Consider the following 12,773-nt stretch of genomic DNA (forward strand, 5'->3'; position numbering starts at 1 on the left):
AAAATTTGAACTAGGAGAATGCTGTGTATATCAACTGCTTATATGGCAAATATTCTTCGTAAATCCTACTGTTTCTCTTTCTTCAAAATGGGAAATTGTGCAAGCAGCAGAACTTCTCCCTTGGTCCTAGGTTTCGCTGAAACTCGGCCCGGCCATCAACAGGTCCCCGGGTGTCCCCGTGTGGTCACTACAACCCCATGTCCCTGCCCTGCCCCTGGAGCGCCCAGGCCTCCTCCCCTGCAAACACACCTGGCTCCCCAGGGGAGTGGCACCTCTCCCGGTCTCACCCAGACCTCCTGGGGGGTGTAGCCTACGGGAACTGAAGTTCATGTGACTCAACAGGGAGCTGATTTTAAGAAGAAAGTTTTCTTAAATGGGAAGGGAAGGGGGAAAGGGGAAGTGGAAAGGGAAGGGAAGGGGGAAGGAGGAAAGGGGAAGGGAGAAGGGGGAAGTGGAAAGGGAAGGGAAGGGAGAAGGGAAGACAGAAGGGGGAAGACTGAAGGGGGAAGGGAGAAAGGGGAAGGGGGGAGAAGGGGGAAGGGGAAGGGAGAAAGGGGAAGGGGGGAGAAGGGGGAAGGGGGAAAGGAGAAGGGGGAAAGGGGAAGTGAAAAGGGAAGGGAAGGGGGAAGGAGGAAAGGGGAAGGGGAAGTGGAAAGGGAAGGGAAGGGGGAAGGGAGAAGGGAAGGCAGAAGGGGGAAGGCTGAAGGGGGAAGGGGGAGAAGGGGGAAGGGAGACGGAGGAAGGGGGGAAAGGGAGAAGGGAAGGTGGGAGGGGGAAAGGAGAGGGGGAAGGTGGAAGGGGGACATGGAAAGGGAAGGGAAGGGGGAAAGAGGAAGAGGGAAAAGAAGGGGAAGGACATGGCCAAGAGTGGGTGTCGGGGTCAAGAGTATGGTGGGTTTGCTGCTTGTTTTCGGGGCGGGAATTCATTCTTCCCTTCCTTCCGTCCCTTCCTTTCCTTCCCTCCTTCCTTCCCTTCCTTCCCTCCTTCCTTCCCTTCCTTCACTCCTTCCTTCCCTCCTTCCCTCCTTCCTTCCCTTCCCTCCCTACCTCTTTTCCCTCCTTCCCTCCCTCCTTCCCTTCCCTCCCTCCTTCCCTTCTTCCCTTCCTTTCCTATCTCCATCTCTCTCCCCGCACCACTCTCCCCCCTTCCCTCCCCCCCCCCCCAAGCTCCCTCTGGGAGTTGCTACACCTTCAGATTGGGACATCCTTCCTCATTTGCAAGCCTCAGCCGTGTCTGGGGGCAGGGCTTCCGTGGAGCTGCCAGGAGCAGAAAGGCTCCCAAGCAGTAGCTACATCACATGTCAGATGTGGGGAAACTGCAGGCAGGTCAATCCGGGATGTGCCGGTTCCCAGAAGGCTCCCTCTCCAGAGGACGGTGAGGATCAAAGCTGACGTTTCCTTTCCTGGGCAAGTGGTGCGTGGTTTGGCGCCTGAAGCACATCTGAGAACAGGTACGATTAAGCTCAGCTTTGCCTTATTTGAAGGGCGCCGGGGCTGGGGGCTGGGACGGGGGAGCATCCCATTGGGAACCCAGGCACGTGTGTCTCCCGGCCTGTGGGCCCCCACGGGGATGGGCCCTCTCGCCCCGAATAGGCTTGATTTGGGAATGCGGTGGATCCGATTGCTTCTTGGCAGCCTTCCTTTCCCAATTATGTTTGGCTTAGTCTGGTAGTCAAGTTACTTGACAGTCCCTGGGCTGATCCAGAAAGCCTACCAGGGGACAGAGAGGATACTGTCTAAAGAGCAGACTGGGTGGCGGGAAAGGGCGGGTTCGGGCTGGATTTGGAAACAGTCACCGAATAATCCACAGCCCAGCCCGAAGAAAGGGCTGCATATTGTACCTTGGCCCTTTGTTAAGGCCAGAAAGCTGAGTGTGACGTGCTTCTGCAGGATACTGCTCAGCTAAGACCGACCTTTGTGTGCATTTTCAGTTCTTTTTTTACCCCCAAATGTAGCTCAAGAGGAGACATGACAGGTGTTTTGGATGGATTTTATTATAAAACATAGGATTTCTCATAACGAATACATGTTCTGGTTCAAAGATCTAGACCCAGTGCCCTGCATTACACCCGTCAGGGAGCACTTTGATAGAGGAGTTTGGATCGGATTGGGGTCATTCTCCCAGAGTGAAGCTTTTTGTGAAAAGTTTTCCTTTTAATCATTTAGGAAGGAAGTGTTTGCACAAAATCTGATACTTTCAACACAGTGGCAGGCAGACTGGTGAACCTACTCAAGAGAATGGAGACTGTTTTTTTTTCTAATGGCTTTATAGGACTCATTACCCACAGGAGTATATTCATGAATTATTAAGTGGCTCAGCCTCCTACTAAATCAAGTCAAACAAATAAATAAAAGACAACGGCCTCTGAGCTGAAGGCCCGTAGGCAGCAAGGGTAATGAGTGTGCATGTGTGCAGCAGATACTCAGGTTCAGACGTTCAAACACGCAAATAGAGCCTGGTCAACCCTTACCTTACCAGGTGAGTTGAGTTTTATGATTTAAAGGTTGATATATAAAAGAATAGTAATACTGTCTAAGCCTTTATGGTGTAATGTCTGGAAAACTTCCTCCTCTTCCAATGATGCAATGTCGGACAGTGAGGTCAACTAACAACCAACAAACTCGAGATCTGGCGACTCTTTTAACAGCATATTTTTGGTAAATTAAAATGTTCGCCTGAGAAATTATTCAGCCACAGATTCCCCATGACGTAGTTCAGTGTAGTGGGCAGGTTCCCATTTCCCCTGCTCTCAAGTCGGTTGCTTCTCCTGTCCAAGCTCTAGGTCACCTGTAAAATAGAAGTGATGGCGCAGAGCTCAGTGTTTTCCAGAGGATTAAATCAAATTAATATAATTGAAGACATTAGCAGAGGGCCAGAACAGAATAAGTGCAAAATGAATGATTTTATACAGAAACACACACACACACACTCACACACAATTTACACGTTTCCTGCATTGTGATCATTTTCTGATCCTACCACCCAGGAGCAGGAGGACAGACACGTTGGAGGACCCCGCTATCTGATAGCAGGGCTGATGACTTACCCGAAGAAGAAGGTGGAAATTCACATTTGATAACATGAGCCCTATTCCTTCCTTCTCTTACGAAAAACGGTCCAAAAAAAAAATTATAGTCTTTTATTTTAGGGGTCGGTAATCTAGTGGATGAATCAGCCTCCTTCGATGTATCTTAGTAATTCCCGTCAATTTAAATTTCACGTATAGTAACTGGGAAGCTTCTCATCAACTTCCTGAGAAGCTTCTCCAAACCCCATGGTTCAAATTAGTTGTGATTGGTGTTTGAAGAAATTTTGCACCGTCTTTCATTAGAACCAGGAACTGTTTACTTTATGTGTGCCGGGTGAACTGGCAAAGCCAGGGTGGAGCGGCCCCCCACCAGCCAGCGTCGTGGGCTTGCACATCACACCAGCATCTGAGCGTCCGTCATGCTCGCCTATCAGATGAGGGCACTGAGCCCAGTGATAGCACGAGCTGTTTCTCTCAGGCCCGGAGACTTCGAGTTCTGAGTTCTTTCATTTCCAAGATCAAGGCATAAAATAACTTGCAGAGCTACTTCCTTGAGTTTCCAAACTGTGCTCGAGAAAACCAGCTGACAGAACTTGAATTTATGAAATTTTTAAAAGGAGAGAACCACGCCCATTGCTGAAGTAGGGTAATCTCTAAAACAGACCATTTAGTTGCGCCAAACAGGAGCCCCAAATAAACTTCCATAACTCTGAAGGGGAAAAATATGGTGAGTCAGTTAGGAAGGAACACACACACACACACACACACACACACACACACGCGTACACCCCAAGTGCTGGGATTAAATTAAAAGAAATCGATCCTATCAGGTTGGAATCCCCCTGCCCCATGATCTGTTTTTCAGGACAAGCAAGTCTACTCCCTCCCACACAAACCAATCTGATTGTTTCATAAGCCAAATGGTAATTGTAAGGAGAAGCCAAGTAATAAGTCCTAAAAGAAAGAGATGTTTTTGTTTTATAGGTGCTCTTTAACTGAGCAAAGAAGACCCATTGGTAAAGTACATATTTAATATATATTTAGCTGGGAACATCTACTTTTTCCTTTTTCTCTTTTTTTCCTCCTCTTCGAAAAAACACAGTAGTTGATCAGATAACTCCACGTCTATGATGCTTCCACAGGGCTTCAATTTGAACAGGTCACGTGGGCTAAATGGAAAACCAGATTTCAACAAATCATACTCACGGATAAGCCTATAAATTTTTCAGAAAAAAATTTGCCTTTAAATACTGGTGATCCTTGCTTTTTCTTTCTCTTTTTTGAAAGTTCATCGCATAGAATAAAAGCCCAACAGAGCTTTGAGTAACAAGACAGGTTAAAGAGGGAAACAGTTTTCCCATTTCTCTCTGCTTTTGTTTGGATTACCATTCACCTTTGTCATGAGTTGAGAAAGGGATTGTGAAGAGTAGAAATGACCCGGCAAGCTCCTTCACAGACACCCAAACAATCGAGCCTCAGCAACACCCAAGTCTTTCCTGTTCTTCCACACTCTTGCCTGGGCCTGGGGCAGCTCCCATCAGCCACTGGTCTCGAAAGCACCTCCTCCCTTGAAATACCCTCCTCAGCATATCCATTTGGCCAAGCAGGCTGGTGGGGGGCCGGGGGACCGGGGGCATCAGGTTCCCCTATATCTGGAAGTGTGCTTTTTCCTTTCCAGTTCAAACAGGTTAGGTAGAAAAAAGGAAAGAGAAAAAGAAAAGAGCGACAGAGGGAGACGGAAAGCTTCAAATGGCAGGTTGGAATGTAATTAGCGTTGCTTGGTTCAGATGCCTGTAGGTGTGAGCACTTGCAGCAGTCAGGGGGACATGGGCACCGTGTCGTCTTCGAGGACAGGGACAACGTTTGTGGTCGTGGGAAATGTACCCTTCACGCAAGGTATCCATCAAGATTCAAGGTATCGAGTTCCAAGTTTTGTAAAAATCCATTCAGTCAAAACTTCTTCCAACCCGTCAATGAACACGTCATAGAAAATGAGTGGAGTCCGGAATATACACTGACAGGCGTGGGATGTTGGTGATAAAAATAAATGGAAAGAATTTATATTTTCCTTAATTGTCTCCCTTGGAGAGCTTAAGACATTCTGCGGACCATCTGCAGGCCGACACCCCCTCGCCTCTTTCTTCTGCGGCCTATTCAGGTAATCGCAGCACATGTTTCATTGGGTTATGATGAAGATCCAAGGAGTTATCGTCTGTCAAGCACTTAGCATGTGATTGGCATGAAGAAGGCATTTGGTAAATAAAACGTTTACTATTATTACTAGTACTGTCAGCTTACTGTCAATATAACTAAAACCAATATTCTTACTGTACAACCAACCCGGTTACTCTATCCTAAGATCCCATAAACAGTTACCACTATTCTTCCAAACTCTCAAGGTAAAAAAATAAATAAATAAATAAATAAATAAATAAATAAATAAATAAATAAATATAAGAAATCCTTCCTCATTAAGGTACTCATTTCTCTCTCTCTCTCTTTTAACACTAGAAATGTAGTAATTGAAAGTCCCACATTTTGAAAGACATTGATAACCTGGAAAGTAACCATGCATCCTGAAAGGTACAGAATCAAGAGACCCCACGTTATAAAGAATAGGCTGAGAAATTGAGTAGACTTGGAGAAAGAGGGAATGAAGGAGACACGTGATTTTAGTGGACTGTAACTGAAGGACTGGTAGAGTGGGATAAACACGTCCTACACGGTTTTGAAATCACATCAGGACCAAGATGTCGAATGTATCTTAAAAGGTAGCTCTGTCGAGGCGCTTGGGTGACCCAGTGGGTTAAGCGTCCTGACTCTTGATTTCAGCTCAGGTCCTGATCTCAGGGCTGGCATCTGGCTCTGTGTTGGGCGTGGAGCTTGCCTGAGATTCTCTCTCTCTCTCCCTCCCTCCTTCTCTTTCCCCCAGCCTCCCCACCCCCCCACGGCCTCTTTCTCTCTCCATCTCTCTCTTTCTCAAACAGAAAAAGGTAAATGGGTCTCAATATAGAGAAGGTGAGTTTGGAAGCCACGTACGTTTATTCAGCGTGTGTTGATATTTTGAGGTGTCTTTTGCCTTTGATTCTTGGCAGGTAGTTTGAGCAAGGGAACAACCCCTCGGTTTATAAATAGATCAGGTTAAGTACCAACAAGAATAAATAACAAGATAAACAAATTAGGATACGTGCATGTATTTTTTGTCCCCACTTGTGTTTTGCCTGTGGACGCTCCATCTTCCATGTTGATGTTTATTTGCTATGAAACCAGAACCTTTTCTACCTGTCGTTGGCTTGCTACCCACTGGAAAAGCATAGCCTTATACAAAGAAGACTTATAATAGCCTCATGTCTGGTACACAGAGGCACATGTCCGTATGGGCATCGATAGGAGCGAGGAGTCAGTGTGCCTTCAGAAGCATTGATCCCATCCCAGGAGGCTTCCTCAGATACACTTTCTCTCTACGGGGGTGTCCTGGAGCCTCTCAGACAACTCGGGGTGCCATTCAGCCCCAGCCTTATTCCCTTTCTTACTTTTGTAATTACCTCACTTTTTCTCGAACTCTGGAACCTCGTGGTGATCTTTGAACTTTCTGGTACAGCACTGCTGGCCAAAAGAAGGGGCTTAGTATTATCTGAATGATGTGTTTAACTTTATATACAAGGAGAAATGAAAGATCTGTTTTCTGTGTTGAAGTATGATTGTCTACCACCGTAATGGAAGCGCGCCTTCCGAAACCCGATTGAGGCCAGGCAAGGTCTTGCCTGTGGGCCAAGTATGGCCTGCAGCCTGCTTTGTCCAGCTTAGGAGGTCAGAAGAGTTTTTACATTCTTACAAATTTTTAAAAAATAAAAACAAGAATTCGTGCTAGGGACTGTAGATAGCCTGGAAAGCCAAAAATATGTGCTGTCTGTCCTTTTGCGTGAAATATTTGTCACCCCAGACTTAAACAGTCACAACATTTCTCCTTTTCTTGTCCTTACGAATGGCACGTTATTTAAGGACCTGGTTATATTATTCTGTACTTACTGGAACCATCACTGTCCTCTGAAACCACCTTTAAGGAAAAACCTGCCAGCCTCCCCTTATGCTATCAGGGAAATTAGGCGCCCCACCCATTCTGCTTATGTTTGCACTTCCTGTGAGCCCCTTACTCGAAATCTATGAGGTAAATGCCCAAGTTTGAACTAAATAATATCTTTGATGATTTCTCTAGGTCATAGTACTGCCCTGTGGCTATTGTAAGGTATTAAGAAAAAAAAAACTGGACGAGGGTACCTGAGTAGGCATAAGCACATGAAGCCCTGCCAATTGCGTCTCTCTTTTTATCATTAGGTAACTTTAGTGTGGTTGAGCTAACTGCAGAAAACAGTCTTTTCTTGTCTTGGCCCGGCTTCATAACCTAAATCATCCAAGTTAATGATTTGAGGAGGTATATGTAAAACCATCACCTGAAAGTTGTGTTCTTTTAATGGAAAGTATTTTTTAAAGTTACGTTAATGGCACATAAAGTCTTCCTATCTGTAAGTTCAAGGAAGGCCACGAGCTGTTTCGTCCTGCCTGACCTTGAATCTCCCAGTGTCTACTGCGGTACCTGGTACGTAGGGGGGCGGGATCTACTACGTAGAAGGGCCTCCTCCTCGTGGCCTTCCTTGCCCTGGGTGGCTCAGCGGTTTGGCGCCAGCCTTCGGCCCAGGGCGTGATCCTGGAGTCCCAGGATCGAGTCCCACGTCGGGCTCCCTGCATGGAGCCTGCTTCTCCCTCTGCCTGGGTCCCTGCCTCTCTCTCTCCTGTGTCTCTCATGAACAAATAGATAAAATCTTAAAAAAAAAAAAAAAAAAGAAATTTTCGGAGCTTTTAAGCAAACACAATTATGAAAGTGTGTATGTCCTTGGTTCGGAACTTATCTAAAATTTCTGGGAAAAAAACCCACAAAGAACTCTTTTCCTCTGGATCCTGATTCAGCATGTTTATCTATCTTATTTACTTTTAGCCACTGTGTTTCTGTTTACAGCACATGAAACACTCTCCCCAGAACAAAGGTCCCAGCGTTGATAAGTCAAACCCCAAACTCTGGCAGCCGACCGAACGGCAGGAGCCAGAGTCCCCTTGAATTGTTCGCACTCTTAGAAGTCGCGTTCAGACTCGATCTGCCTGAGATTCCTTGTAACTGGGATTTGTCGCTCGCGGCAGGTGGCTGACAGGATTCACCTGCAAGGAGCAGAAACATGCACTGTGCCATCCAAAAGGCAGAGGTGCTGGACGGGGCTCATCTGATGCAGATCTTGTGGCACGATGGCGCGGAGTCTCTCTACCCGGCTGTATGGCTGAGAGACAACTGCCAGTGCCCCGACTGCTACCTGGACTCGGCAAAAGCACGGAAACTTCTCGTCGAAGCTCTTGATGTGAACATTGTTATTAAAGGCTTGACATTCGACAGAAGAAAGGTAACCGGCTCTAAACTCTCCCTCCTTTCCCTCCCAGGTTGAAGGAAGGGCCCAGTCTCCGATAACTCAAATAGTGACCTCTTCGTCATTTGATTGTGCATATAAAATACTAGAGAACCATGTGCACCTGGTGCAAAGTAAGCTCGCTCGGTGAAAGGGGGCTTCTCTTATCGTCACTGCCATCTGTACCTCTGCTCCTGTGGCAGTGTTGCTCAGCATTCCTTCAGAGCGTGACAGCCTCAGACCCGGGCCGGTGACTTCTACAAGAAAAAGAATGCTTCTGGGCTTTAGGTTCCTCACCTGTAAAGTAGGGCTACTAGCACGGCTATCCGTAGAGGCGACACGAGGATTCAGCGGGAAGATGTGGGTGGAAACGCTCACCCCGGTGTCTGGCTCGCAGTGAGCACCCAGAAACGCGGACTGATGGACGCGTTTTGAGTCAAATGAGAGAGTCGATAGGCAAGGCCTGTTTTAGGATTCCCCAAAACCCTAGCTCTCAAAACCACAGACTGGATGGGGCCAGCAGCCTGTGTTTCTCCCAGACTCACCAGGAGAGTTAGCAGGAGAGCAAGTGTGACCAGCGAGGTCACGGCTCTCCCCCCGACTCCTGTCGCCATCTGGGCTCAAGGACTTTATTCCCAGGGTTCACTGGTCGCTCGCTGTGTGACCTTAGAACCACTATTTACCCTTCCGTCCCTCACTTGAAAAAGTGACTACTAGTAGTTCCTTCCTTCTAGAGTCGCACGAGGACGAGAAGAGTTACGCCTGTGGTGCTCGTCTTACAGGACAAGGGGCGGTTGTCACAGTCACTGATTATGATGACGGTGTGTCTCCTCATCATCCCTCCGAGTTCTGACACTCCTAGAGGGGTGAACTCCGTGATGTCTGACTTCAAGTCATCACGGGACGTTTGGAAATGACAGGTGTAGAGGCCACAGCACAAGAACTCTGCATCTAGCTCGGTTTTATTTCTTATGTGGCGTCCAAGAGGCCTCTGACCACACCTGTATCCCCTTGGCTTTCAGCTTGCTTGTCTTCCAAGGCCTGCAAGTACATATGTGAAAACACACACACACACAAAAATAAATAAATAAATAAATAAATAAATAAATAAATAAATAAATAAATAAATAAAAAAAAGACTAAAGCCTAATTGCATCCCCTGATTATCTTAAGGTGACCTTCAGAAACAGCTACAGGGAACCCAAGGGCATGTACGCAGAATACAAGGTGACACTCGCTTTCTGTGTTACCAGGTTTGCATCACGTGGCCGAACGAGCATTGCAGTGAATTTGAAGCTGACTGGCTGAAGAAAAGATGCTTTTCACAACAGGCCAGGGAAAAACTCCAGAGAGAATTGTTTTTGCCAGGTAACCTTGACCAAGACCGTCAATGTCTTTTAAAAACTTGTAAGACATTTTGCCCAGAAGCCAATTCAAAGCCTTGTGCTTTGGTTAAGACGTTTATCGTAATTTATGCGGGATGTTTAATGATTTACCAGTGCAGAGCATTTGTTAGGATGAAAGGAAATATAGACGAGTTCTAGACATCCTAAAGAGACAGGAAGAGAAGAGGGACAGCAAACTTGTCCCCTTGTCGTCTAACACGAACCCAGCACACTGGATACTCCCTGAGTGACCGCGGCAAAGGAGTAGGTGGGGGAAGCAGACGTGCCCTTCTTATTTTTATCTAAAGCCAGAACAATACAAAATCGACAAAGTGGGAATTCCTAGCCGGGTACCCACAGATAAAATTATGTGATTCCCCTACAATACTGTCAAATGAGAATGGGAGCGTGTGCATGGGTGCACGCATGCTGTGTGTGCTTAGCACATTTGTGTGGGGAGAGATGGATGGGTCTCAAGAAAATGTAAATGTGTGACCACAAAAATGTTCAGAAAATCTGCCACAGTTGGGTCTGGTGGAAAAAGATTATTCTTGACTGAGAGACAGGATAAAAGAAATACCAATACAGGTAAAAAGTTAATTATGTCCTCTCTGTATACTTGGAACGTTTGTATCGTAAGATGACATGGGACAAAGAAAAACTCTGAAAATATCATGATTCCTGTGTATTTAGCAGAATCTTGACTTCTACAAGCACACTGGCCAGGCAGGTCTCCCTGAACTTCCTTTTCCACCGTTGACCAGATATATTGGATGAGCCTTGTTGAATTCTGCAACACCCCCTCTGAGAATTCTGGGTCATGCACCAAGACAGAGACCTCACCTCCTCCTTTCAGATCCGGAATTCTCAAACATGGATAGTAAGTGGTTTCAAACGCTAGGTTCCTGGGTTAGCAGATGTCACTAATTAATGAGCTGGAGCCACGCAGCTCTGCTTTGTCCCATGGTCATCGGTAGGGCGCGACGTTGTCCCCTTCCTGTTCAGGCACAGGCCCGTGCGGTCCAGAACTGGGTTCCTCTATGTCCCTAGTTTCATCATTCTGGCAACTGACCAGGTTTTGCTCTCGTGCTTTCTGTCTAAACTGCCAGGAATCCGCTTTCTTCTTTAGCTAGCTAGCTGGGGGAATCCAGATGGGCATCTGGGGAAAGATGTTTATCCGGCCTTCCCTGGTGTGTGCACTGCTAGATTCTTCAAGGAGTCTCCAGTTACATAACTGAGTAGCAATTATCTGGGTCAAATAGCACTTTCACGAATGTATTATTATTTTTTATTTATTTTAGATTTCTTCTGGTACTCAAAATATTTTTCCTTAACTCTGCCCCGATTTTGTAATCCTGTTGGATTTTGCTTTCATTTCCTTCAAGTTCTTCTTTTGATTATTCGAGGAGGGGAGAAAGCCAACGTTTTATTATTACAGCGTAAGCTTTTAAGCTTTGTAAAAAGATACAGCCACCCTCCTCCACTAATACTTCTCGACTAATGCAGTTTTATAGCTTCCATTTCTCAGGACTATCGGGCAGTAGCAAAATGGAAATGATACTACACTCAGTTAAGTAGTGGAAAAAACAAGTCACACTGACAGGCTGCAGTCATGAATAATATACGGAGAACTGGCTGCTATTTAGACCCTGGAAAATACTTTAATGGTTTAAAACAAGATCAGATTTTTAAAATACATTCTCAAGCTGTGCACTTGGTGGGGTAAAGGAGAAAGCGACAGGCCATCTTTGGAATATTCCTTCTATGGCTTTTTGCCTGTAGAACTTGACACCTCATTGTCCTGCCATCGCATATTTCTTTGAACATTGATACTCCAGAACATGTAAACAAACCCGGTTACCTTTGTGAAAAGATTTTGTTTTTCATCCCCAGTGGCCATGTTCCCTCTTCTGCTTTAGAGCGAGGGAAGACTTTTAAAATCTGGCATCAAGATGCAGGCCACTTTTCCTTGATCTTCCCTTGGCACTAGCTGTTGAACTCAAAAAGTGAAAAGATGCATAATGATGAGCCAGAAAAACCAAACAAAACAACTCTTGTCAATGGACAGCCGCAGCTGGAAGGAAGACATGGATAATAGTCATTCCCTCATAAATTTCTATTCAGTTGCACATATACTGAACATCTCTTTTGTGCCGGAAACCCTGTACGGAAATACCAAGTTAAAAAAAGACACAGATTCTGTCCTCAAGGATTTATCATGTCTAGGAGGGGGGCCCCAGCCATGAAAACAAATAAGTATAATATGTTATTTGAAGTACATGAAAGCATGCAGAGAAGGTTAATTATAACGTAGAGGAAGAAATCTGAAGAGACAAGAAAATAATCCTCAGAAGCCTGGTGATACGGGAGCTGGATTTGAAAGATTGGTTCATCAGACAAAGATAGTAAGGAAAGTCTTGACAGAGAAAAGGGCGTGTAGGAAATAGTGGATGTGTAAAATAGTAGGGTAGGCTTGGAAATTGCAATTAGTTTAATATTAGTGAAGTTCAAATCGTTAAGGCAGCAGGGAAGAAGGAAGTGGCCAAACCTTGAAGCAGCATCATGCCCTACGAAGGAGCTCAATCCAAAACACCATGGGAAGGACATTTCTCAACATCTCAACATAGAGCTCAAGTGTATTTCCTTCCATTTGTTTCCAGCCTGAGTCTCTTCCTATAGGGCCAGAGAATCGAGTTTAATATCTCTGTACGTTTAAGAAGTTTGCTTCATTTTCTTTTGAATGCATTTTACATCTTCAGAATTACATCATTTTGATTTTGACCAGATGCGTATAATTTCTAAAATGCTTACAAGCTTGTGAAGATCGTCTTAGCTTCCTCTTTCTCTAGTTGGGTTCTCCCCTCTTGTGGTAGGACCCGTTGGTTCTTGGCTTGTGTTTCTCTTACAGA

At 45.7% G+C, this 12,773-nt stretch overlaps 1 protein-coding gene and 1 long non-coding RNA gene across 3 annotated transcripts in view; one reads left to right on the forward strand and one right to left on the reverse strand.

The window, feature by feature from the left end:
• The first annotated feature begins 1,310 nt into the window (after positions 1 to 1,310).
• BBOX1 (gamma-butyrobetaine hydroxylase 1) overlaps positions 1,311 to 12,773 on the forward strand; it is a 57,941-nt gene continuing 46,478 nt past the window's right edge. For both annotated transcript variants that reach the window (XM_025459812.3, XM_025459810.3), the window contains exons 1-3: positions 1,311 to 1,451; positions 8,223 to 8,476; positions 9,733 to 9,847. In XM_025459812.3, coding sequence (XP_025315597.1) covers positions 8,258 to 8,476; positions 9,733 to 9,847 — 334 coding nt within the window. In that variant the 5' untranslated portion in view covers positions 1,311 to 1,451; positions 8,223 to 8,257. The remainder of the gene's footprint in view (positions 1,452 to 8,222; positions 8,477 to 9,732; positions 9,848 to 12,773) is intronic.
• Positions 7,486 to 12,773, reverse strand: part of LOC112667781 (uncharacterized) — a 40,317-nt gene continuing 35,029 nt past the window's right edge. The window contains exons 3-5 of the long non-coding RNA XR_007404670.1: positions 9,025 to 9,520; positions 8,666 to 8,736; positions 7,486 to 8,240 (exon numbers count right to left, since the gene is read on the reverse strand). This is a non-coding gene — a long non-coding RNA (uncharacterized LOC112667781). The remainder of the gene's footprint in view (positions 8,241 to 8,665; positions 8,737 to 9,024; positions 9,521 to 12,773) is intronic.

This window comes from Canis lupus, chromosome 21, assembly GCF_003254725.2.
Source record: "Canis lupus dingo isolate Sandy chromosome 21, ASM325472v2, whole genome shotgun sequence".
Classification (NCBI taxonomy): Eukaryota; Metazoa; Chordata; class Mammalia; order Carnivora; family Canidae; genus Canis; species Canis lupus.